Raw genomic sequence first — 27,416 nt, 5'->3', positions numbered from 1 at the left:
GGCAAAACTGCAAGGCGACATTTGTGAAGTGTAATGACTCGCAAAAACAGCGCTGAACATAAAAACGGGATTCGGGCGTGCTTTGCAGAAGCAGATATATTTTCCAGAGGGGCCATCTAACAGCTCAGAGAGCTCAGCTCCGAAGCGCCCGCTCGCCTCTACATGCCGAGGAATCCATTGAGAGAATTTCGCAGCGTTAGTCATCGCAACAGCTATCCGCAGTGTGTGTGTGTGTGTAGCAGTCGCCTATAGCCTCTCTTGCACCTCTTGCACCGGAGATCCACAGTAGGCGCCGTGCAGGGCTTGGCTACAGACGCAACTCCGCGCTGCTGATGTGGTGTGCCTGTGCACCGCGTGCGTGATTTCTCCTGCACCCACCCCGCAGAGGTTTGGTTTTTTGGTTTTTTTTTTTTTTTTCAAATAGAGTCTGCCGGCATGCTCACACGCCGGTTGGGTCCGTGCCGGTGGGCCGGTGGGTGCCCGGGTCATTAGGGTGTTTGCGCAGGACGTGGCGAGGCGAGGCGACGCCGTTGACCGGGCAGGTGATGTTTGCTCACGTAAGCCGCTCGCGTTTGATGAGGGGCGCAGGGGACGCGGCTGGAGGGTGCGCGCTACTGTTGCAACGCCTCACCGGATAACCGCTGCTCTCTCATCCTGTCCGTTGGACCTCTCCGCGGTAGGGGGTTTGTTGATTCCCCCCCCCCTTTTTTTAATTTGAATTTTTTTGCTTCCTGACTAACGGATTTGCAACACTGGGACTCTTGACGATATATAAGTGGATAAAGGAGCCGATACTGCGTGTGCGTGGAGCACAGCATATCATTTCTTGTGATTCCCCTGTACGCGCAAGTCGCTTTTTTTCTTTCCAAAGAGGCAATGCGCCCACCCATGCGATGCTAGCCTATTAGCTGGAGAGAGAGAGAGAGAGCGAGAGAGAGAGAGAGAGGTTTCAGCCCTGGATTCGAGAGGAGACTAATTTACGAGTCTTGTTTTGCCTTTCAGGAAAAGGGGAGATAAGAGGGGGGAGGGTGGTTGGTGAAGGAGAATGCAGCAATCACATTTTTAAGCATGCAGAAGCGGGCCGTTTCCGGTTCCTAGGCTGCTGTGTCCCCCCCATCCGACGCCAGCAGCCGTATGGGGAAAGCAGCGGCAGACACAGATGGCATGGACACTTCCACAAGGTCTGCCGCTCTGCCCTGCCTGCTCTGCCGGAGCCCGTTCGCCGCCGTCTCTCTCTTCCAGCTCGCTCCGCCGCCCAGCAGCACTGCAGCACAGCACAGGCTGACGGCATGAGGCTTGATCCAGTGCATTTCTCCATGCTGGTCATCGGGGTCTCCTTCGCCTGTTACGCCCCGAGTCTCAACTCCCTCCAGGACCAGGCGTACAGATCAGCCGTGGTCATCGAGGGCGAGGTGCGCTCCTCCCCGGAGAACGTCTCCTCCCGGGAGCCCTACAGCGTGAATGTCAAGGTGCTGGATGTGTGGCCCGTCAACAGCGGCGGCCTCGAGAGGGAGCAGCTCGTGACCGTCGGGGACTTCGGTTCCGAGGCCCCGTGCACCACGGTGGAGAAGGACCACAGATATATCTTTTTCATGGACCCCACCGCCGAGCCCTTGGTATTCAAGGCATCGTACGCCCCCGTGGACGCCAGCGAGCCGGAGTCGAAGAAGGATGTTGAGAGAGTGTTGTGCGAGGACTGCGGTAAGTTTAAGGCTTTTCCCTCATACCTGCCATCCACTCACAGCGCACTATAAGGGCCACTGAAACTGCCATGGTGATGTAAGGGAGACATCCAGCACTCTGGCTGCGCATGCACGTTCCCAGTCCATACAGTGTGTCAGCGTACACACACACATATGAGCGATTGACACCTCAGTTTTCCATAACCCGGTCACCCATAATATATGAGAGGCATGTCAGGGGAATGTGTGTGTGTCGCGTAATCTGTCTGTGTGTCCAAAAAAAAGAAAAAATGAGAGATGGTTAGTTAAACCTAAGTAACCACCACCACCCTCCTCCCTCTCCACCGGTTATGACCCAAACAGCAGCATGAAGCCCAGGACCTGCATCGTGTCATCCTCACGGTAGCCTACATGTGCTGCGTTAAGGTGAAACGCACCGGCGGAAAAGCCAGCGGCTCTTCTTGTCGTGTCGCTCCTGTGTGAGTGAGGCAGAAAGTTAGGCCCAGAATGTGATGGGAATCGGGGACAGCAGCCTCGTCTTGAACTAACCTCCTTTCCAAACTTTGCATCGGAGCCTTCAGCCAGTGTTAGATCTGTCACATCTGACGCCTTTTTTTTTCTCCTTCAGAAATTGTGGCGAAAGTCTCCACAGTGTCTGTGTGGACTGCAGTGACAGTACGTGGGCGGTGATGGCAGTTTAAAATCTCCAAAACTTGCTGCCAGTTTTTAACATTTAAAAAAAAAATCGTGGTTTGTTCTTGTCTCTACAAACAACAGAGGCTGCGGTGGCCCTTTGTTCTGGGGAGTTTAACCAGAGAGGGCCACAAGTTTGATAGTCTGCACTTTTTGTCTCTCTTTATTTTATTATTGCTGTTTGTTTCTTTAAGATAATGGAAAAGCCTTTCCCCCTCTACAGCAGAGCTCTGGAAATCAGCTTCAGCTCAGTTATGACCTCACATGGTGTGACTTATGAATGTTGTAATGTATATTCAATCTACTTTGAACATAACGCTTAAAAACACAATAATGAGTTTCTTTTTTTTTGGCTAAATGTTCTTTGTGAGCCACGGCACCTTTGTTTTCAGCACTGACATGCTTCGCTGCCTTTGAGAAGCTGTAACTACAATAGCCTCAGTTATTGTTAAAGCATCTGGCAGCCATGAAGCGAAGAACTACAAAGACAGGAAGTAGTAATTCAGCCTCTAAAATAGAGAATAAGATCTTCAGTGAGAGCCACGCATTTCTCTCAAATGAGCACCAGCATAAAACCTTTTAAGGGTCTCCTTTTTAAAAAATGTGGGTTTAAAAAAAACAAACAAAAAAACCTTTAGAAACATGTAATCTTAAAATGTGACATTTATTTTCCAGGCTTGTGTGTCTGTGTATCTGTAGTGTTGCAGCCTAACAGGAGTTAGCTCAGATGTCTCAACAAAGGGTGCATCGAGGTTCTATTTTTACCTCCATGACATGCTAAAATTATCCAGTCATTTATTAATGACAGTGCTGTTGCAATCAGTCTGAACACATTTTCCAGGCAGGGATAAGCTCAGGAGAGGAGATACCCACTTATGAGCTGATTCACCTCTCATGTGTGCGCACATTCTCGCACGCGCTGATGTGTCTCCATGTCTCCAGAGGACATTACACTGACCTGTTCTCTGTTGTTAACCACGACAACTATATTTGCCCTAAACCTCCACCTAACCTCACCTTCAACCTAAAGTATGTTGCTCCACATGATGGCGATTCATCTAGGGCTGATTTAGTCCTCACGACATAAGTGAGGCCTGCGTTTGTGTCAATCTATAAGAAAGTTGAGTCTCCGGAGTGTGACTGTCCAAACAGATCTACATTCTCTCAACATGAGTAGCATAAGTGCGCGCACGCAGAGGCTCACACGACAACTACACACACAATAAGAGCCTAAATTACATGAAGAACCCCAACCTAATTAGACTCTCCAGAGTGTGTGGCGACACTATAGATTCACCGTAGCAACTCGTAGTCTCTGAATGTCCACTGTTTCCGTTACGTCCCTCATCAATTTTGTTTCTTTTCCAGGACTGGATGAGATTGACACACGAGTGGAATATATGAGAGGTTAACGAGAAGTTAAAGAAACACGTATATTTTTATTGACAGTGCAGTAGCCTTAAAGCTTTATAAAATCTGCTGCGGTGAGTTGATTTAGGACCTGATTTGAAACAGACAAAATATTACACAGTTACACCCCTGTACGCCACCACAGTGGATTTTACATCAAGTCGAGCTTTCTGATTTAATTCAGAGGGTTTAACAAAAGTATTGCAATAACAGTTTAGGAATTACAGTTATCTTTATACAGAGGTTGAAAGTAACTGAACAGCTGACTAACACACAGTTTCATGGCCTGGTGGATTTGCAGTTTAAGTCACTAAATGTAAGCGAAGGAGGCCATCATTAGGCTGAAAAAAACAAAAAAAATGCATCAGAGAGTTAGCAAACACTTGCAGAGCGGCCAAATCAACAATTTGATATGTTTTTATAAAGAAGAAATTCACTGACGGTTCAGTGGTTTCTCAAATTACTTTGAAGCTAGTGAGAGTGAGTTTTGTGAGTTTTTGAGACCTCTGCATCACCAGTGTGATTTTTTTCCCCTTTGAAAAAACACAATAAAGTACACAGTACATTTTTAAGCACCAGATTTTTAAAAAAGTCAGATGTAGCAAATATGATACAAATCAAAACTCATATATATGCATTTATATTTAATTTAAACTTGTCAGATGGTTCAATAAACACTCTATTTACAAGAATTTTGAATTATCCGAATTACTTCATGGTTCAAGCTTAAAAGTGTTAAAAGTGAAAGCTACTCTTGAGGCATATGTGGATTGTTTAATTTAAAGACAACTGTGGCGATATACAGAGACAACTTTACAAAATAAAAGTCAGATTATCGAAACACTTGTGGCTCTAACAGCACCAACCTGCAGCGTGGAGTCAGATGGGTTTCACATGTCTGCTTGTATGCGCTCAAACATAGAAACCTTCAAGGAAACTGCTGCTCACTGGCCAAAAGTTCTCCTTAGTTGTAGCTTGCTGGCTGTGATGATGTTTTTCACTGGGTGAATGCAGTAATGTCAGTGTCGCCTGCAAATGAGTTACGACGGAGCAGGACTCACAGCCAGCAGTGAGGCTGGAGATGTGCAAGCAAAGGTGCTTGCAAAGTTTCACTGAAGACAGGAGAAATGGCAGCTGACAAATGGGTTAGCAAGGGGTGTGTCTGCGGACACCAATCCAAAAGCAAGTCTAAAGGAAGGCAGCCAATCACAGCCAAACACTTTTATACACACCCTTACCTCTGTCTGTCAGCATGATGGGATCCAAAAGGGCTTTGGGTTTTCAATAGCATAGCTAATAAAGCTGTGGGTTGCACCAGGCTTATGAGTTTTGCTGATACTAGCTGATGATGTTGTTTTTTACAGAGATTTTTTGTGCAATAAAAACAGACAGCAGCAAACTGACAGCAAGAGGAGCTGATAAGTAGTTACATTTTCGGAGAAGAATGGGAGCAGATGCAAACGATGATCCCACACTGTATTTCCTTTATGCTGCTATCTACTGGGTGGCACAGTTAGTTTCAGAGGGCAACACTTATCACACTTGTCAGGGGTTTAATCTGCCACGACAAGACGTCTCTGACGTATATGTGAAAGCTAGAATCCAGGCAGGCATTCACTAACATACCACCACATTACTGTATAAGCAGTTACTGTATTCATTTGTTCTGGATCTGTTTAACACTTAGTGCTATAAAGCAAAACAATGACAGAGCAGGTGTTCTAGCTACATTGTTCAGCTAGGTTACTGATGTCCAGGCTACCGGTGCCAGTCGCAGCGATGTGCTGAAATTTACACACTTCTTGGTATTTCTGGCTACAACGAATATGTGGAATCCACATGATGTGCCCATTTCTGACTGTAATGCAGGCAATTAAATAAATGACAAGTTAAAGTCTTTTTAGGGAAGTGGTTGTCGAGGTTTAATTCAGACTTTGTACCAGCGAACGTTTAAAGGCAGGAGCACAGATCCCTCGCTGTGAGAGAAATTATGAGACAGTAAATCTTCGTGCACCATAAAAGATAGCAGAGCCATCTTCCAAAAGCAGAGCCAATGTTGATTAAATGGCAGGACCGACTGGGTTCTCTCTTACTATTTATGTTATTGAGTCTGCCATAGCTGCTCCAATAAGCTCTCCTCTTCTCCCACTTCAGCTCAGCCCACAGCTGGATTGGGGCTTATTTACACCGAGGTTTGCAGAACTGAACAGTTTCAGTGGCAGTAGCTGCAATATTTGAGTTTCAGCATTTAATGTGAAAGAGTGGAGTACAAACTTCCTTTGAACAGATGCTGAGTTACATGTATGTCTGCATCCAGCGTCTCTCCCTCACCGACGTCTCCCTGTTTTATTCTGTGTAAACGACTTAGGCGTGTGGACTGCTCACACTGCCCCTCTTCAAAAACTGCAAAACCAATCCCATCTGACATCCCAGACAGGCTGCAGCGTAATGTAGGTCTTCTCTGATCATTGCTGTTGGCACGTCTTTTGAGATGCATTGACAGTTTCGTCCTAAAATAGCTTTATCTGATGCCCAAACATGCTCCTGTCACTGATGCTGTATCTAATGCTGCATACCTCATGCCTCATGCTCTCCCTCTCTCTCTCCTGCTGTAGCTGACTGTAGCTGGAGTGTGCGGTTCAGCTTATGCTGCCCTTCTGTCAGTCAGCCACACAGAGGAGGAGAGAAACAGAGAGAAGGAAGCAAAGGCAGTGATCTTTAGCTCTGGCACTACAAAGAGATGCGGTAGTAACTGATACTGTAAAAGTTTCAGTAATAGCCGGGCCTTTTACCCACATAACGAATAAGAAAGAGCGAGAAGTTCAGTGGGTACTTTTATTTTAGTGGAAATGTCTGAAAATGGTTCACTTTGATACGGCAGAAATACTGCTGCGTTGTCCTTTACTCACTCGAGTGTTTAACACATGCAAGGACAGAAATTAGTGCTTGCAGGAAAAGTTACATTGTAAAGCAGTGACGGTGAATGTTTCTTCTCCTGACTGTTAGGAGACCAAATTCAAAAACCTGTATCCAGCACATATTGTGTGCTGAAACCACAAATGTGATGCTGCTCTCAGACATACACTGGATTTTCTGTCAATTAGGTTCTGTAGGTTGTAAAAAAAAGTGTCGATATAGCTTTCGGGTCTGAAAAGTGATTCCAATGAGAAAGTCATTCTTTTTAATGGCCAGCAGGGGGAGACTGATCAGGTTGTAAAAATTTACTGAATACAACACAATGTTTGTTTTGTATACTGTTATTTCATGTATAGTCGAAGCAGACAATAGAGCAGGGTGTGCTGTAGGGTGTGGCTACACTTTGATTGACATCGCTACTGAATGAGGCTTCAGTGTCTTTGCTTTCTCAGAGAGATCCACATTTGCTTGTTATGTGCAGTGCCGACAACAAAATTAACAAAATGAGATGCTGACTTTAAAAACCAAAGGGGGATATCAAGGTGGCTGTCTATGATCATCTTTTATATACAGTCTATACGGGCATGTCCCACTGGGAGGAGGCCCCAGGGCAGATCTGGGACATGCTGGAGAGATCATATCTCTTGGCTGGCCTGGGAACGCCTTGGTGTTCCCCCGGACAAGCTGGAGGAGGTGGCTGGGGAGAGGGAGGTCTGGGCTTCTCTGCTTAGGCTGCTGCCCCCGCGACCCGGCCCCGGATAAGCGGAAGAAGATGGATGGATGGATGGATGGACATCATTAAACTAAGCTATGGCTCCGTAACTGCCATAGGCTAGCTGGGGTATTTTTAAAAAAAAAAAAAGCAATAAAGCAACCATCCTACGACTATGGCAAATCAGTGGTTTCCCAGTGACTGTTCTGTCTTCCTCCCCTGATCCCCAACCGGTCACAACAGATTGCCGCCCCTCCCTGAGCCTGGTTTTCCTGGAGGTTTGTTCCTATTAAAAGGGAGTTTTTCCTTCCCAATGTCGCCAAGTGCTTACTTAAAGAGGGTTGTTTGATTGTTGGATTTTCTTTGTAGGGTGTTTACCTTACAATATACAGCACCTTAAGGCAACTGCTGTTGGGATTTGGTGCTATATAAATAAAAATGACCTGAACTGATTGCACTGCATTGCAATTTTTTCACACTCAATCACCAACTGTGGTGCATTTGCATGCATTTGCAAACTTATAGCAGACTCACTCTATCTTACTGCAGTTTTATTACCAACATCACTTTGAAGATGGCAGCTAATAGCCGCAGACCTGGTCCCCATCTTCAAAGCAGCTATTTCAGAGGCAACGACATCTCCAGCACACTGGATGCAGTTGCAGTTTTGGTTGTGCCACGGTCTCCGATCAATGTTTTCCTGAGTGTGAAGCATGTCACGAGAGCAGCTTTGGTCCAAACACACAAACATGAGATTAGACAACTTTGATATGTTTGTTTGATGTCAATCTTCTGCATCCTGTTTTTGGATCTTTTAATAAGCCAGAGACGGTGGACATATCTTGGCATCTTTACAACCTTAAATGACTATGTTTACCATTTCTCCTTAAGTAGGTAGTGCATGTGATTGTCTGTGGATCTGTGGACTTTGTATTCAAAGTTTTACTCGGACTAATGTATCCTTATCCCACTATTTTGACTCTGACTACACTTGCACGTGTCTAGCACCTTATAAGCAATAATCTGATATTTCCAGGTTAGCATACACTGCTGTGTCTCAGCTCAGGTTCACGTCAGTGTGTAGAGCAGCTAGGGGGCAGAACCACAGTGGCATTGATCTCCAAATCCCAGAATTAGAAGGAATTTGTGCTCTGGGGCATCATGTCAAAACAATCCTTGGAACAGGAAACACATCCAGGACCACACCCTTGAATAATTCTTTAAAACAAACCCAGTGAATTTAAGCTTTCAGCATGGCTTTCAAATTCAGATCCCTTTCAGCCAGTGATGAGAAAGATGCTCGTGGAGACATAGAATCGCCTACGTTTGGATCATGGAAACGGTACTGCAGGAATTCCTAAATTAGAATCAATTTTCCTTTGAGCAAGTGTAGTGTTGAGCTCAGACTTATGTGCATACTTTATGCTGATGCATACAAACCATGAGATTCACAGGTTCAATAGACTTGAACAGATAGTCTGTGTGTGTGTGTGTGTGTGTGTGTGCATGTTTGTGTGTGTGTGGCCTCTCACTTGTCCGTCTCATCCCTTTTCCCCTTTTTGTTGCGTTATCTGTGTCTATTTCAGACACCCTCTGTGTGTCGCTTTCCCTTCTGTTTCTCTCTCTTTCTGTCTCTCTCACTGTCCTTGTCTCAACAGAGCATTATACCTCTCTCCACACACACACACACACACACACACACACACACACACACACACACACACACACACACACACACACACACACACACACACACGCACAGAGCAATGCCAGTTAGCTGTTGCTGTTGCTGCTGTGCTGCAGATGCCCCAGTGTGCTGTCATTAGCAGAGAGATCTGGGGTTGCTATAAATTATGCACACTGAATAACAGAAGGCTGAGGATTTCTCCTCTCTGCTGCGTGCGCGTGTGTGTGCATGTGTGTGTGTTAGGGGCGTTGTATAGGTACGTCTCTGCACTGACATTATCCTGATCAACTTTCCTCGCCAAAGTACGTGTATTAGCGCAATTCTCTGTGCCTCAGCTAACTCGCAACTGTACAAATCTTGTACCTATCCTCCAGTTACTTAGCGTGTGTGTGTGGGTGTATGTGTGCGTGTCCTTGCTTGTGAATAATGTATCAGCACTCATCCTCTCCAGCAGTCAGCCTTAGTAGAAAACTCTGACACATGCCTTTTAAAGGGACCAGCCCAGTGCCACATGGCTCAGTTTGTGAATGAGAGAGGTTTTTGTGTAACCTCTCTCTCTCTCTCACACACACACACACACACACACACACACACACACACACACACACACACACACACACACACACACACACACACACAGAAGTACACACATGCAGATGCACTGCGCACACCACCCACACACTCATGCAGCTACTGCTGCACACTCCCTCCTCACTGCATCAGCAAAGTGCCTGTTTCAGACAGGATGGATTTGGCCGATGCTCTCTCCGTTTCGGTTGAGATTGTTTTTCAACAGAATTAGATTAGACATCAAATTCAAAATGGAATAATTAGAAATGTTTATGCCAAGGACTTGTCGGTTGGTATTGCAGATAAAATATTTAAAAATGACAAGTTTGCCACCGCCTCCATAAATCCGAGACATCTCATGTTTTCCTGGAAAGCCATTTTAATCTTTGGCATTCTCCTCCTTAAGTAGCCCTGCTGTGCCAGAGTGTAAGGGGCTGGCATGCAGCCAGCGTAACCTGATATTCGTGAAGTTGTAAAGTGACATATTCATCTGGTACTCAGAGTCACACTTCATGAGCAAGAATTCAGCTCTTTAACATCCCAGAAGCTGTGCGGTGTTATGTTGTGTGCTCAACCTCAACATAAAAACAGGCATTACGGTGACTAAAAAGGGACAATGGATGCTTTGCAAACACTTCACAGAAGGGAAAGGGTTAAAACAAACCCTTTGGTTCTATATCAGGCTATCTTCAGCACAGAAAGGTGGGCTATCTTTATCTCTCTTTGTTGTGGCGAGCTTTGATGGCGACAAGTAGAGCATCTTCATCTGTCTTCCAGATGTCCTCCTCTGCCTCTCTAGACGTTATCTCGTAACTATTATGGGATCGTGGTAGACAGCGCCGCATGTATGATGTGTTTGTTTTGGCATCTTTTCATGTTTCTGTATTAGGACATGTTTGATCACGCAACATTTTTAAAGTCACATTCCACCTTTTATTTAACACAATGCCCATAAAACATCCCCAAATTTAAACTTAGCCGATGGATCAGCTCTCTTCAATATATATGATTTGGTCAGTTATGCTACTATTTCAGCCGCTCCCACAAATTAGTTTGTCTAATTTTTATGTGAACTAAGGTGCTGATGAACAACAATATTTTTTTCTTAATGTGGCCCTAATACTCCTTTGTAACAGTCACTACACAGAATGGGTGAACTAATGATTTTCCTCTTACACTTGAAGGTTTATGGCTTCATTCTTTTTTGAAATAAAAGCGTTTAAAATGTTCTGACCGGTTTTGTTTTGTGCTGGTCCTGTTTATAAGCAGCATGGTGGTGCAGAGGTTAGCACTACTGCCTCGTGGCATGGTGGTTCAATGTTTGAATTGTAGATGCAAGAAGAAGATAAAGCTTTGAGTGGTCAGGAAGACTAGAAAAATGCTGTGCTGTGCAAAAACAAACAAAAACACTTAAATGGATCCATTAAGGTTTATAACTAGTCTGTGTACGATACAAACAGAACTACACAAACACAAAGCCCTGTCATGGCCTCAGTGTTTTCACTGCATGTACACAAATATCCTGAGCAACACTGCACACTCAAACGATGTCCTGTGCTAAAGTATGTCTGTGAAGGTTCTCAGTCATCCTGGTCATCGTAGTCTGGGGAGCTACGATGTGTGAACGGCCATCTTTGAAAAGAGGCGGTGACTTACGGCACCAACTGTCTGCCAACTATAATCCACTTTTGAGATCCCTTCCCAGACGCCTTAATGCCCACTCACATCCTGGGCCATTTGACCTCAGTAAATCACATGATAGAATGGGGCTAGGTTTCACAGTGGGTTCACCCAGAACCTTGGCTGATTGTGACCAACACCCGTTTTCACAACTTGTGATTAGCTAGTGGATCAATAGGAGGCCCATGACCCTCTTGGGGACACTCCCATTGGGCTTAAAATCTGGGACTCTCCACCAATTGCTCTTAGAACTGAAGAAGCTTCTTGGATGAGAGGTGAAACGTCTTCAACGAAACTTCAAGAAGTCCAGATGCTTTTCTTTCCAAGCTCTTTAGAGTCTGCTAAAGTAGATTTACGGCTGATTAGGCACTAGAAGTGCTCTGCCGACGGCTTTTGGTAAAAATGAAAAGATCTTTGGGTTTATTTGCACATAGAACCAAGAAGTGAGATCCAAGTGGTCACCTGAGATGTGTGTTGAGATCCACTGTAATGTCAGGTACAAACTGATGTACTCAGAGTTGAAAATGAATATTAGCCTGTAAACAGCCACCAGGTTCCTTAGTGTTAGGGTTTACATGCATTACTTTTTAAAAATTTCATTGTTTTCCGTATACGATTGAAAACCTTATAATGGAAGCACTTTAAAGCCAAAATAAACGACATCTTGGTTTGTTTGTTTGTTTGCATGTGGCTGAAAGACGATGGTTCATCAGTGATGGTGGTTGTTAAGAGGTTGATATAAATGTTGTTGTCAGAGAAGCTCATGGAACAGTATTTTCTAACAGCCAGATAGTCTATATGAAAAAGCAAATCTTCAAAAATTAAATAAAATTATCAGTTTGAATTACTTAGTTTCTTGTATTTTATGCTGTTAAAGTAAATTTGCATAAAGATATTGATATCACCTGGAAAATGGTGGAGTGCCCACTCTGGGTCGGGGATGAGTTCCTGCCCCAAGTGGAGGAGATCAAATATCTCGGCGTCTTGTTCTCGAGTGATGGGAGAAGGGAGATCGACAGACGGATTGGTGCAGCTGCAGTGATGCAGATGCTGCACCGGTCCGTCGTGGTGAAGAGAGAGCTGGGTGTAAAAGCAAAGCTCTCAGTTTACCGGTCAATCTACGTCCCTACCCTCACCTATGGTCACGAGCTGTGGGTAGTGACCGAAAGAACAAGATCACGAATACAAGCAGCGGAAATGAGCTTCCTCCATTAGTGATAGGGTGAGAAGTTCAGCCGTCCGGGAGGGGCTCAGAGTAGAGCTGCTGCTCCTCCACATCGAAAGGAGCCAGTTGAGGTGGTTCGGGCATCTGACAAGGATGCCTCCTGGGCGCCTCCTGGGTGAGGTGTTCCGGGCATGTCCCACCGGGAGGAGGCCCCGGGGCAGACCCAGGACACGCTGGAGAGATTATATCTCTCGGCTGACCTGGAAACGCCTTGGTGTTCCCCCAGATAAGCTAGAGGAGGTGGCTGGGGAGAGAGAGGTCTGGGCTTCTCTGCTTAGGCTGCTGCTCCCGTGACCCGACCCCGGATAAAGCGGAAGAAGATGGATGGATGGACATTGATATCGCTAAAAAAAACAGAGGAACGCTTTTTAAGTATAGAATCAAGTCGATTAAACTTCTTGGATATCGGTTTGTTCAGTAGCCAAGAGGGTTGTTAAGGGTTCAATTTCAACTGGTTTGATGCTAATAAAATTAACTGCAGGTGCACTAGAGGGGCAATAAGATTCCAGGAAATAGACTGTTACTGTGGGAGAGCTGGGCAGCACTGTAGAAGGTCCTTTACCCATCATCAGGACCAGTATCTGCTCCTTTGTGCAAAGAAGAACAGGAAGAGCACTGCCAACTACAAAATGACTACCAGCAGATCAGAAACAGACTTCATAAGGTTGGCATGAGGGTCCAACGTCCTCTAGTGGGCCCTGTGCTTGCTGCCCGGCACTGTGGAACCTGACTGGCATTAGCCATAGAATACCAGGTTTGGTAGGTCCACCACTGGTGCCCTGTGCTTTTCACAGATGAGAACAGGTTCACCCCGAGCGCATGTAACAGACATGAAAGATTCTTCAGAAATCTTGGAGAATGTTATGCTGCCTGTAACATCGCTCAGTGTGATCGATTTGGTGGTGGGTCAGTGGTCTGAAGAGGCATATCCATTGAGGACCATGGATATCCAGACTTCTACAGGCTAGGGGCTGCCCCAGGCACCCTGACTGCTGCTAGGCATCAGGATGAAATCCTTGGACCCATTGTCGGACCTTACAATGCCTCGCCTCATGTACTCAGTACTCAGAGTACTCAGGCAGTTCCTGGGGGAATTGATACCACTAAGTGGCTCTCATGCTCTCTTGACCTAAGTTGAATAAAACACCTCTGGGACATTATGTTTTTTTCCAGATTGCGTCTTAGACTGTCCAGGAGATCAGTGATGCCCTGGTCCAGATCTGGGAGCCCCAACAGGGTTTGCTGCAAGGAAATTTGGGCAAAATGGACTAGCCTGCCGTAATGTTTTATTTAATTTGATTTACACATGTTTTTGAATTTAGCCCTCTGTAAGTGGATGATTGATTTCCATGTTGTTTGATTTCCATCAAACAGCATGGCATACTTTCATTCCTAGCACATGACCCAGTCCATAACAGTGTAGATATCCAGCATGACTCCTTTGAGACCTGATGCTTTTTCAAATTGTTCCTTTAATGTGTTTTGAGCAGTCTGTTTAGGAAACTCATCACAAACTGCAAGATAGAAAAAATGCACATAATATGTTCTGTTTATTCTCAGTGTGGTTTGCAATCTATGTACCTTTATCTGCGTCACCTTCAGTAAAGTCCAATGTCTGTCTCTGTTAGTGTTTTGCTGCCTGTTGGACCGTCAGCGTGTTGCTTACCAGTATTTATACAACACTGCTATAACCATGATTTAAAATAAGAGAGGTGGCCAAGGTAAAATGTGTTTGACTAAAATAGGAAGGCCGAGACAGAGAATACATCATCTGTCCTCCTGTTCCCCACACTGTTCAGACTTTCATAAATTATTACTAAAGACTGATAGTTTTGATTAATTTTACAGTAGCTTACAATTGTAACACCTCCCCATCCGCCCACACACACTCTCTTCTGACCACGGCTGGAAGAAAGTCAAATGTCAAGTAAAAGCGCATTTTAATCCAGACCAACGTCACACCGCCTTTGTTATATATTCCATAGATTTATGGAAACGGTGTCAAACAGAAGCTCCTATTGACCAAAACACAGTTTGGGAGTGAGACACAGACTGTCACTTAACCAGGCACTAAATGTTCGCTCTCCCTCCCATGAAAGTTGGACTCGCTCACAATAAATCTCTTGTGGTGCTTTTCTCTTTGGTACGAAGCATCACAGGCTGACCGGCTGATTAAAGAGCACGCAGTGATCAGTTTGCTGCTGTTACATTACAGGGTTCCTGGGATTCGGCTTCAAATGCTACAACCGGTTCCTCTCACTGCTGTTTGGTGTTGCCAACAAGCAAAGATGCCAAGTGAAGATTTAATCCTCAATAAACCTTTGTCAGTTCAGTGCAAAGCGTTAATTTTATTTGAAATGCAAGTGGGACATCCCTGAACAGTAGTGCCAGTCAAACAAAAGATCAGTGAGTCATTCTTTTTTTAATCAAATCTTGCATGTAATTTACTGCCATGTGTTCACAAATATAAGAGACATTTCTGTTCAAGTAAACAGACGGAAATACATCAAACTCAAAAACAGACTCATGTAAAGCATAAAACATCTTTCACAATCAAACAACACAGACAAAAATCATTTTTAATGTTTTGTCCAAAGCCTGTTTCATTGAAATAAAGGCTTTCCACTTTTTCCACAGTGCCATCTACTCAAACATGTTTCGTTCCTTGATGTTGCATGCGATGGCATCATCTGATCTCATCAATCAGCGCTAGGGTGACCAGGTGTCCTGCTTTATGTGGGACTGCGTGACATTTTTATCCCTTGTCCAACATGGAGACGATGCCCCGCATTTCGTTTGGCTCTGGATACAAAAAGTCGAGACATACTTATTGTATTTATTTAGTGGGAGAGTTGTATTTTAAATGACAACGTGAACCTGATAATTAATACTTTATTGTTTGAAAGCAGCTGTAGTAAAATATCAAAACTGATCCTCAGCATTAAAACGCCTCCCATATGGTTTGTTGGGATCTGGTATAGATAATATAAAAGATAAAGATGGCTTCTGGGTTTGACTAGTCAGTCTCAAACTTGCATTCTTTTTAATGACCAGCAGGGGGCAGCTCCTCTGATTGCAGAAGAAAAAGGGTTCAGATTGTATAGCAGTCTATTGAAAAACAGCACTCTTTCCTGATGACACTGTTACCTCAATTGGTAGTGACAGGTGTGTTGTGTGAATGAGACACGGCGAGCCCACGGGTGACAGTTTTGAGCCATTATATTACATGCGGCTGCAGCTCTCAAGCTGCCAGCCGCATGTACACCACACCACAACCACCCACCAACCCTGAGTCCCCGTGTTTTACCAAGCAGACGTGATTGCGGATGCCGTGCAGGTGCGTCCTCGCGACTATGCCTCGCCACAAGGTCATAATACAAAATCCACCTCATTTTATACATTTCTGGTCTTTCTGAGAATTGGAAAGGAGGATAAACAGAGCATGCTGATTGGCTAATGAGCTGTAAGTCACATCGTCACATAGTCGTGAGTTTAACCTACCTCCACTTTCAAAGCAGTAGGATGGTCAGCTCAGGGCTTCATAATGGGACTTCAGAACCCAATTATATTATGGATTGATACTATATAGGTCCATTAGCCATATATATATATATATTAGGGGTGCAACGATACACAAAAGTCACAGTTCGGTTCGGTTCGATACTTTGGTGTCACGGTTCGATATTTTTTCGATACAAAAAAAATGTTCATGCCTTTTTAATTTGTCATTTATTAAAATTATAAATATCTATTTTAACTCAAAAGTACAGTTTTTAAATTTAATGTTGCTGAAACAGCAAAGTAATAAAAAAAAAATCTATCTGATTAAGAAATCACTCATCTTTGGAAAAGACAGTTTATTACAGAGAAATGGCCCTTTCCAAAATAAAAGCTATACTATACGCTTCTTCTGGGCTATATTCTCAGCAGCGTATTAAACATATCAGGTCCCCATAAGGAGAATCATGTGCTAACGGCTGTCTAAATGACTCGGGTAAAGTTTGTAGCATGCGTGCTTGTTGTTTTTGTCTGCTTCCACTTGTCTTTGCACTAGGGTGATGTCGGAGTAAATGTGCAGTCATATTCGTTGTGTTCCCACTAGTGCTGTCAGTGTTAATCACGTTGAAATGACGTTAACGCCACAACACGGCAAATCTCCGTTAACGAGCTACCGCGGATCGCCCCGTGCGTGGGGCTAGACGGCCAACACGTTAATGAGCTAACTGCGCTAACGCAGTAGTTCCCACCAAGGTAATTGAGCATTGCGTGGCACATTCAACATACTGTTTTACTTTTGTCCATGATGCGCTTACCTTCAGGGTCATACGTCACATGAAAACCAAAATAGTTCCAAACACCACATCTGAATGAGGGTGGGGGAGGTTGAATTTGCCATGTTGCAAGGAGAGCTTAACTTCTGTCTCGCTAGCTTGCGCTGCGCTCAGTGGATCTGCGTTCGACTACTCTGCCTAGGCTGCACTGTCGAGCGCAGATCCACTGAGCGCTCAACACAGACAACATCGTCAGAAGGAAAGTTGATAAAATAAATTAAAAATGTTGTATTGTTCGATACATATGCGTACCGAACCGAAAGCACTGTATCGAACGGTTCAATATCAATACGAGTATCGTTGCACCCCTAATATATATATATATATATATATATATATATATATATATATATATATATATATATATATATATATATATATATATGTAGTGCTTTTCTACTATAACTCAGCACTTAAAGGGCACTTTACTAAAAGCCTTAGTCACCCAGTCGCGCACATTATATATCTAAGCACCTTTGTCTTGTCACACGTACTCAGATGGACCACACTAATCACAAGACATGTGTAAACTTATAAGTGTGCACACATACAGTTCTGAGGTGCCACAATAGTGCAAATTATTCATCTTGTATCAGAGAGAGAGAAAAAAGCTTGAATCAGACTTGCCTTGAGTCCATTTCAACTCGTGAACATACCTACAGCTGTTTTTCACACGTGTTTCCACAGTTAGCTTTTCACACATGTGCATCTGCCACCATCTTTCCTGCGGCTGAAATCTCTTATAGATTTCAGTTCAGGATTCTTTGAGCACCTTGTTTCTTTAATGTAACTTGACCCTAAGCCATGGAGCCCAATAACGCTTGTCCTGTGATAGGCTGCACAGTAACTGCTAATATCTGAATAATCAAACCTGTCATACAAACCTATTAATAGGGCAGTTTACAGTTTAGGGTTCCATTTCACTGGTTGTCTTTTTTTAAAACCAGATAGTTATTGATAGTTTAGACTTATTCCTAGCAGTATCGCTGCTTCCTGAGATCTCAGCACCTAAAATCAATCTTTCAGCTTATAGCCAGAGGGGAGTTTATGGAGGTCTCACAGTTCGGTAAGGATGTAGTGTTTTGAACCAGCTATAGTTCCTTTTTGTCCCTGCACACAATAACTATTAACCTCTTTTTTTCCTTATTACCAATTTTATGTCATTCGCTCACTCATGAATGTAACAGGAGCTTAGTGGGGTTTCTGATCACCAGATGAAGCAGAGCTGTGTGCTATCTGTGTGACAGTGCAAACCAGTGCTGTAAGGAACAAAATTGCAGAATAAACCAAAAAGTAAAGAAGAAAAGGGAGCAAGAAGAGAAAATTGGGGTATACTGTGAGAATTAACTCTCTATCTTTGTTTCGCCTTTATGTTTGCTATGTTTGGTCTCTGAGGGGGCCGACAGGACATCTTTCTTCAACAGAATCTTTAGCTCCTTATGGAGGACGGATGTGATCAATGCTTCAATCCCTTTATCAGGAGAATTGTGTCTGTTAGTCCGCTTTACAAGCCTTCAGTTAATGATGTGTGTGAGTGGGGGTGGATGGGGTGGGCTGGTTGGTGGGTGGAAGGAGAGGTGAGAAATGGTGGGATGAGGGGTGAAGGATAAGAAGGAGAGGAGGGGAAGAGGGAGCAAGAATGGATGAAGAGGGACGAGAGAGGGGGGGGAAGATGGACAGATGAAAAGAGGGGAGAGGTGAGAGAAAGAATAGAAAGTGTTTGGGGAGGGAAAAAAGGAAATGGGAGGAAAGATAAATTGAGGACAGGTGGGGAGCAGAATGACTTGCACACGACTCCAAGCCCAGAGAAAAAGAGGAGGAGAAGAAAGGAGAGAATAGCTTTTCCCCACCGTTCTGCCCGCGAGCCCTTCATTAACTATTCATTATAAACTCTATCTATCTATCTATCTATCTATCTATCTATCTATCTATCTATCTATCTATCTATCTATCTATCTATCTATCTATCTATCTATCTATCTATCTATCTATCTATCTATCTATCTATCTATCTAACTCCTTCATTTTCTTTGGTCCTCTCAGTCAAACCTTCTCCCTGAATCTTCCTCTCCTTCTCCCTGGCTTTCTCACACCCACTCTTCTCTTTCCATCTCTTACAAAAGGCTTGACTGTACATCTAGAGCAGAAGACAGCCTCGCTCTCCTTCTCCCTCCCTCTCTCTGTGTTACTGTCTGTGTTTGTGGGGGGAAAATATCCTGATTTCTGTTGAATCTGAAGGGTGTATTTATACCTAAACAGATCTCGCTGCAGTCAACAGAACAATAAACACCACCACCAGAGATAACAGGCAAGGTCAAGTCAGCGTGTGTGCGTAAGCATGATGTTCATGTGACAAAATGAACATCATGGCAAAAAAACGGGCTGAAAGGCGAGGAAGACTATGATTTATCAACAATCGTTCTCGCTAACCATGCGCGCACATCCAACTCAGAATCATTTTTGTCATTAAATGTGCACGTGACAGGCAAGAGCCCACACACAAAAACACACACACAGGTTGGCTTTGGCGTTGCCGCTGTGCAGAGGTTAGCCAGCTGCATAGAGGCCTGTTGTGGCTGCTATCATTCAACAACCACCTCCTTTTTTTCTCGCTCTCCCTCAAACACACATTCTCTCTCTCCTACTCTTACTCAATCTTATTTTCTTCTTTCTTTCTGCCTAACATCCTCTCTCTCTCTCTCCTGCTCCCTCTCTGGTTTCCATGGTGACAGCTGTGCGCTGCAGAAATCACACTGATCTGAGAATGAGATAGAAGGAGCTTCTCTCTTTTGTACATGAACACACGAGCACACACGCATCAGCTTCCTCTCCACATGTCATTTTATGAATGTGCTCTGTGTCTTCCCTCACCATCTCATCAGCTGACACACCTACACACTCCTACACACAAACACACACACGCAGCCCATGTGTGCAGTCATGTTGCTGGCCATGACTTCCCAGGGTGCCATACCTGCCTGCGAACACACCTAATTGGTTTGGCTTCCATATCACTCTTTGTTATTGGATCATGCTTAGTGAGAAATTAGATCAATTTTGTTGATGCCTGCTTCTCTGAACGGACAGAGGGAGGGAGGGAGGGAGGGAGGGAGAGAGGGAGAGCATCAGCTGACCTTGAAAGAAGGACCTCATGATGGACGGCTGATTGGAGCGGTGTCACATGTGATTGGACAGCCGAGTGGGCCGGTCACAGGCTATTGGCCAGGCTCTGCTGTCCGTTTGTGCTCCCCCCTGAGTACCACCACCACCCCTCCACACTCACACTGAGGAATTCTCCCATCACTCAGTGATACAGAAGGCTTGGGTCAGCAACTAAGAGCACGCGTGCACACACACACACACCCAATCACACGTATCCATCAGTGCTGAGCATTACGTATGCACATATATGCAGAGAGATGTGGAAACTTTCTGTGTCAGTGTGTAAATTGCAGCTGCAGAATTAGACTTGTTATGGCCTGCTCGGTGCCTGTGCTGTGTGGGATGTGTGAATCTGCTCTAATTGTGTTCGTGCACATGAATTTCAGAGTCACTCTGTCTTTTTGTGCATAGCTGTTGTGCGGGCTTAGCTTTTGTTAATGCTCAAGAATAATTCTTTATCAAACTGCCGCTCAACTTCTAAGCTAACATCACCAAAAAACTCCATTTGGATTTTACTTCAGTTTCATCCACAGGGTTTTTTTTCAGTGGTTGTTAGGAAGCACTGCTGCCAAAAATAGGCAAGATCTTGGAGGAGGATCTGACGGGACCCACAGGATTTATTAGCTCAGTTGGATGTTTTACAGTCTGTTCACTGATAATTTTACAGGTAAAAACTCACAAAGACACAGTCAGAAACGATTTCTACATCTTAGTGCATTATGGACTTTTATAGGAAATGTCTTAGTGTTTATGAACACATATCTGCATATGAATATGCAGAATCTGCAATTAGGGGACAGATCAATTCAATTTCAGTTTATATCAACTCATATAATTAATATAGCACCAAATCTTTGCTTTAAGGTAAAGTCCCTATAATATTGCAGCGAAAACCCCAACATGACCCTCCCTATGAGTAAGCACTTGGTAACAGTGGGAAGAAAAAACTCCCCTTTAACAGGAAGTCTTTAGCAGAACCAGGCTCAGGGAGGGGCGGCCATCTGCTGGGTGAGGGCAGGGAGACAGACAAACAACAAGACACAGACGAGATTTTTGCTACTAGAAGCTTCCTTGCTCATATGCCACGTGAGATGGTGGTATTGACCAATCGTGTTTGAGCAGGCTTTGGTTGAATGCAGGTAAACAATCAATATGGAGAACAAAGGAGGGTTGGTGCATATGCATTTCTGAAAACATCAGCTTTTATCTTTCTTTAAACCTTTTCTTTTAAATGTATCTGGGTTTATAAATATAGATCAGCATGTGAAATATGAGGCACTGGCCTTGATTTTTCCCGGCTACAGTGGAAGCTCTGGCACACTGAAGTATTTAAACAACAGCTAATGATAGGTTCATGGGTTATAACTGATAATAACCACTCTTCAGTGTTTGCATGTGTCTACCCTCGAAACTATCTCCAACACCAACCATCTTCAAGTTCATCCAGGTGATCCAAGTCTTTCTGATGTGTCTATTTCTTCTTTCAGTGGTTTGTTTTTAAAGAGTTGCATTTTTTAATGAAGATCTAATCTCTGAAATAACACACTGGGAAGTCTCGGGTGTTTCTAGGAAGTGTCTAGTGTCCCCTTTGCGCTGTCTTACATGTGTTTTTGGTAATTAATGCAGTGAAAATGAAGGTCTAGCCAATGAGGCGGGATAGAAATATTAACTGAATTACTTGATCACACCTATAGGGTACAGTCAGATGTTAGACAGACGATCTGTTAAATTTGTTTCTGGCATAGAGAGCGAGTTTTAAGGCTTAATGGACAACCTTTTTCAGTTCAGTCCTCTGCCTCAGCGTTGGGGACGGGGTTTTTGATCATCAAGTAGTGGTAGAGTTTGAGGCAAGCTTTACATGAGCAGCCATTCAAACATAAGAGAATAAACCCACATCAGCACAATAAAAACAAATTTATCAAGCGGTATTCTTTGAATTTACTTTCAAGTTATTGCACTCGTAGCTCTTTAAAATCACCCTTCAATAATCACACATAAGAACATTTTTAATTTTCTGCAGTATTGCTCATATTCACTGGATCCAGCTTCGGTTTGTCAGCTGTTTTGAAGGACAAACTCCAAAAGCATGTTTGAGTGCCCAGAGCGACTCGAAGGATTACCATAAATGCTTTAAAATGGGTTAAAAATCGTAAAGGGAATTTATGATAATTCAGTGAAACCAACACCGTCACAGTCATAAATGTGGATGTCACCTCCATGAAGGGTGATTTCTTTCTGGTTTTTTAGCTAGCATTCTCTGGATGACAAAACCTCAGCGTTGCCCAAGGAGAGCGTCCCACAGAGGGACGAGCTCATTGGTAACCAAGCTCACCTCTAATTGCTGCTCCAGGCCAAACTCCATGACTCATTTCCTCACTTAGCTCCACATAAAGCCACACAGACTCGCCAGGTGACCGGCCATATATGTTAGATGGAGCTGCAGCAGCTATATGCATCTTGAAAAACAGGCCAGGAGTGACATGGTAGAAAGTGCGCAAGTAGAAATATGTGTCAGCAGTGTCCAGACCAGATCATTTTGCTTCTCTGAATAGTAGCAGATATTTTCTTTATTGTGGTGTGGGTTTGGATTTGAAACTAATGACTGATTATTGTATCCAGTTGGATATTTTTTAAAGAAAAAAAAGTTTTTAAAATAACTGCCTGAATATTCATTAGATTCAAGGTCAAATGTAGATGCCATTGAAATGTAATTGCATGCATGTATACGGCAGATATAGGTAACATACATTGATGTGATTAGATAATTATGATGTCATTGGCTATAAATAGCTCTCATTTCCTTCCCATGGGTTATCTGGCTGAGGAAAAACAGCAGTTGCTTGAAATGTTGCTAATAAAGTTAAATGCAGCTGTGACTCCTTTGTGCAGGTGTTCTTTGAAGTACAATAGAATTTAATAGCAGGAAATGTTGCAGCTGATTATAAGTAGACTCGCTATCCTGGAGCTGGGGTGAGCAATCGTACAGGAGGAAATACAAGCTTAAAAAAATGTCTCTTCTGCTTCAGTCTTCTCTCCTAGAAATTCAGTTTTTATATGACTAATTTGTAACGTAGGAGGGAGGAAACAAACTGCTGCCTGAGTGATGTTTGCTGGCAGTTTTTCCAGGCAAGAAAGTGTCACGTTCTCGTGATTGGCATACAAAAGATACGACTTTGAGTCCCACGTGTAACTATGTTTAACTTGAGCCTGCTAAAAAGAAAAGAAAAAAAGAAGAAGCCTTGATTAGGATGAAGGAACGTTTGTTGCTCTGGTTAAATATTAAAAAATAAAACATGTTTTTATCCTTCAAGTCACCACTGGCCATTTCAATATTTAAGAACTGCCATAAGAACTGTAACCTAAAAATAAGGTAGTTTTTTTTTATTTTGACTTTGAACACCTATTGAACACTCATTCACTGAAAAAAGATAACTGCTGGAACAACTTAATTATATGTAATTATATATATATTATAGGGGTGCAACAATACTCGTATCGATATTGAACCGTTCGATACAGTGCTTTCGGTTCGGTACGCATATGTATCGAACAATACAAAATGTTTTATTTATTTTATCAACTTTTCTTCTGACGATGCTGTCTGTGTTGAGCGCTCAGTGGATCTGCGTCTGACTACTCTGCTTAGGCTGTACTGTCGAGTGCAGATCCACTGAGCGCAGCACAAGCTAGCAAGACAGAAGCTAAGCTCGTTGCAACATGGCAAATTCAACCTCCCCCACCCTAATTCAGATCTGGCGTTTGGAACTATTTTGGTTTTCATGTGAAGTATGACCCTGAAGGTAAGCGCGTCATGGACAAAAGTAAAACAGTATGTCGGATGTGCCACGCAATGCTCAATTGGTGGGAACTAGTGCATTAGCTCAGTTTGCTTGTTAACGTGTTGACGCCGTCCAGCCCCACGCACAGGGCGATCCGCGGTAGCTCGTTAACGGAGATTTGCCGCGTTGTGGCGTTAATGTCATTTTAACGAGATTAACGCTGACAGCACAAATATGACTGCACATTTACGCCGACATCACCCTAGTGCAAAGACAAGTGGAAGCAGACAAAAACAACAAGCACGCATGCTACAAACTTTACCCGAGTCATTTAGACAGCCGTTAGCACATGATTCTCCTTATGGGGACCTGATATGTTTAATATGCTGCTGAGAATATAGCCCAGAAGAAGCGTATAGTATAGCTTTTATTTTGGAAAGAGCCATTTCTCTGTAATAAACTCTCTTTTCCAAAGATGAGTGATTTCTCGTTCAGATAAATGGTAAATGGCCTGCATTTGTATAGCGCTTTACTCAGTCCCTAAGGACCCCAAAGCGCTTTACACTACATTCAGTCATCCACCCATTCACACACACATTCACACACTGGTGATGGCAGCTACATTGTAGCCACAGCCACCCTGGGGCGCACTGACAGAGGCGAGGCTGCCGGACACTGGCGCCACCGGGCCCTCTGACCACCACCAGATAGATTTATTTTTTTTATTATTTTGTTGTTTCAGCAACATTAAATTTAAAAACTGTACTTTTGAGTTAAAATATATATTTATAATTTTAATAAATGACAAATTAAAAAGGCATGAACATTTTTTTGTATCGAAAAAATATGGAACCATGACACCAAAGTATCGAACCAAACCAAACCGTGAATTTTGTGTATCATTGCACCCCTAATATATTATGTCAACTTGTAACACAGAATTTATTTAAGCTATTTAAATTAACTTAAGTTAACAAGTTAGATTGACCTGACAGATTTAAGTTACACACCATGCACAATAAATTGAAACTAACCTGCAGGGTTTTACTTAAATAAAAATAGCAAGTTAAGGGAACAGGTTGTAAATTCATATTATCAGGTATCTATCAGGTCTAACTATAAAGTGAAGTGACCATTTTTAGATGAAGGGATGAATGCTAAGTTATTAGCTAATACTAGCAAGTTTGGCTAGTAGCTGCAAACATAAACCATGTGTTTACCAAACCAAAGTACAGACACATATATCTGCTAATTAGTTGCTAAAATACTAGAATTTCACTCACCAAAACTAAACCGCAAACTTCTTGTTTAGTCTGGACCACAGCAGGCAATATTGTCAGTCAGACAGTCCATTAAAAATGCCGTAAAAGCACCAGTTGTAACCAGTAACCAGATGGATGACACATAAAAAATTCACCCTCCATGCAGTTTTTATGATGAGAGTAAGTATTTATAGAGGTTAAAACTAGACCCGAGTGTTAATATGCAGTTTTAACGTGCCTTTTAACATGTCTGTGGAGACTGATTCCCTTTTGGAGCCAGCCTCAAGCAGGACCTAGAGGGACGGCAGATTTTGCCACTTAATCTTCCTGCTCCAGGTAAACCCGGGACACGGTGTCAGTCATAAACAGCTGTGGACACCACAGATGAGCAGTTGTTCTCAGCTGTTTTGTAGTCTGCTTGGAGATCGCATGCATAGTTGATGCACTTGTAGTCTTAAGTCAGCTATAAGATTGTGACGATGTAGAGTCATGTGTACAGCCTCTGCTGAAGATTGCTCAGATCCAAGCAGACCCTGACATTAGGGTCAGGGTTAGGGAAATTGCTGTATTAAATTTTACAGCTTTATTATACCAAGCTGTAAGTAAGATTAGCTGTTTCCTTTTTTTATCCAGTATCAGGCTCTGCTAGGCTATATTGTGAGACTGGTAATGTTTTTCTCATCAGCTCCCAACAAGTAGAAGCTTTATTTTTCTTTTGCAGTGGCCATCTTGTAGACCACAAGTGTTGAGTAATACTGGTTTAAAAGAAACTTGTTATCTCTTTCAAAACATCATTGCATCACTACCTACAGAGAAACATTTACACACTTTTGGAATTTCCGTGTATCATACCTAAGGTGGTGTCGGAGAGGCGGATGTTGTCCAAAATAAAGACAATGTTGGATAACACCTCCCACCCACTCCATGACATGCTGGTCAGTCACAGGAGCTCGTTCAGTGAGAGACTGAGATTACCGAAAAGCACCACTGAACGACACAGGAAATCTTTCCTGCCTGTGGCCATCTCCCTGTACAACGCATCCACTTAACACACTGGTTACTGCTACAACTACACATGTTTCTTTTCCAGCTATTTATTAATGAGTGACTTATGTATATTTATATATATATATATGTATATATTGTACTATTCTTAATTAGCGTATTGTCTGTCTTGTTAATGTTGGTTTATAATGGAGCACTATAACAAAAAAAAATATTTCCCCCAGGGATCAATAAAGTATTCTGATTCTGATAATGTGGTGGTATGGTGGTTAGTGCTGTTCTCTCATAATAGGAAGGTCCTGGGTTTGACTCCACCATGTTGCTTGGTTTATCTCCCCATATCTGTGTGGGTTCTCCTCTGGCTCCTGCCCAGAGACTTGCAGTTAGTGGGGTTAGGTTGACTGGTGTTTCTAAATGGCCCATGCATGTGAATGGTTGTCCTTCTCTGTGTGTTAGACTGACAGCCTGTCCAGGTTATATCACACCTCTTGCCCTACGCCAGCTTAAATGCTCTCCAGCCCTCTGCTGTGACCTGAATTGGATAAACAGAAGAAGATATATGTTTGTTATACTGTCCAGAGGAAATGTAGCCCACTGATCTCTGAATGTACTTACTTTAGCTCATTGCATAGCCAGTTGACATTAGCGCCTCCTCTGCTACATAACCAGCAACCCTCAGAGTGACAGCTTTTGCAGAGCTAAAAGGTCCGGCTGCTGTGCTATGTATGCTGAGCTCCTTAGCAGCTGACAGACACTTATTGTCACCTCCACACAAAAATAATGGCTATACTTCCAGAATGTGAAGGTTGACCTCCCTTCCATCAAGCTAGCTGACCTGACTGACACAACTGTAGGACTGGATATATTCCATTAGTACACAGCAGCGTGTCAAAGAGCCGGAGTGGGACAGAAACATGGACATACATCAAAGATACAGGATTTCTTATTTGAAAAAGTAACTGGATGTTTGACTACAAGGCTAATCCAAGTACTCTACACGATACTTTGTAGGATGTTACACTGCTGACAACACGGTGCATGGAAGCTGAGCGGTGCTCCGGTAAATGTGATTGAACTGAGCACTTTCAGGTAGTTTGGAGGGATTGATTAACAGACTGACAGAAGGATTGACTGTTATTTAACACCGGATGTATGGACAAACTGGCTGTCCTCTCCTTCTCCTCCTGTGTGTCTTAACCTCCTACTCGCATGTGCGTATTGCCAAGCTTTAGAAAAATATTCTAATCTGCAGAGACCTAAATTTCATTTTAACACCTCACTCCCGTTTCTCCCACACATATT

General features: G+C 43.4%; 1 protein-coding gene and 1 long non-coding RNA gene across 3 annotated transcripts in view; one reads left to right on the top strand and one right to left on the bottom strand.

Moving 5' to 3' along the window:
• Window positions 1-222: 222 nt before the first annotated feature.
• Window positions 223-27,416, top strand: part of nrg2b (neuregulin 2b) — a 72,710-nt gene continuing 45,516 nt past the window's right edge. For both annotated transcript variants that reach the window (XM_040016602.1, XM_040016603.1), the window contains exon 1: window positions 223-1,701. In XM_040016602.1, the coding sequence (XP_039872536.1) occupies window positions 1,290-1,701 (412 nt within the window). In that variant the 5' untranslated portion in view covers window positions 223-1,289. The remainder of the gene's footprint in view (window positions 1,702-27,416) is intronic.
• Window positions 254-7,762, bottom strand: LOC120724404. Its single transcript, XR_005693911.1, has 3 exons — window positions 7,616-7,762; window positions 814-825; window positions 254-264 (listed from the first exon to the last, which is right to left on the bottom strand). It is a non-coding gene; the product is annotated as an uncharacterized LOC120724404 (long non-coding RNA).

The sequence above is a fragment of the Simochromis diagramma genome, unplaced genomic scaffold, assembly GCF_900408965.1.
Source record: "Simochromis diagramma unplaced genomic scaffold, fSimDia1.1 OVJJ01000685.1, whole genome shotgun sequence".
NCBI lineage: Eukaryota > Metazoa > Chordata > Actinopteri > Cichliformes > Cichlidae > Simochromis > Simochromis diagramma.
The sequence above is the reverse complement of the archived record's forward strand: the minus strand, read 5'-3'. Positions and strand labels throughout refer to the sequence as shown.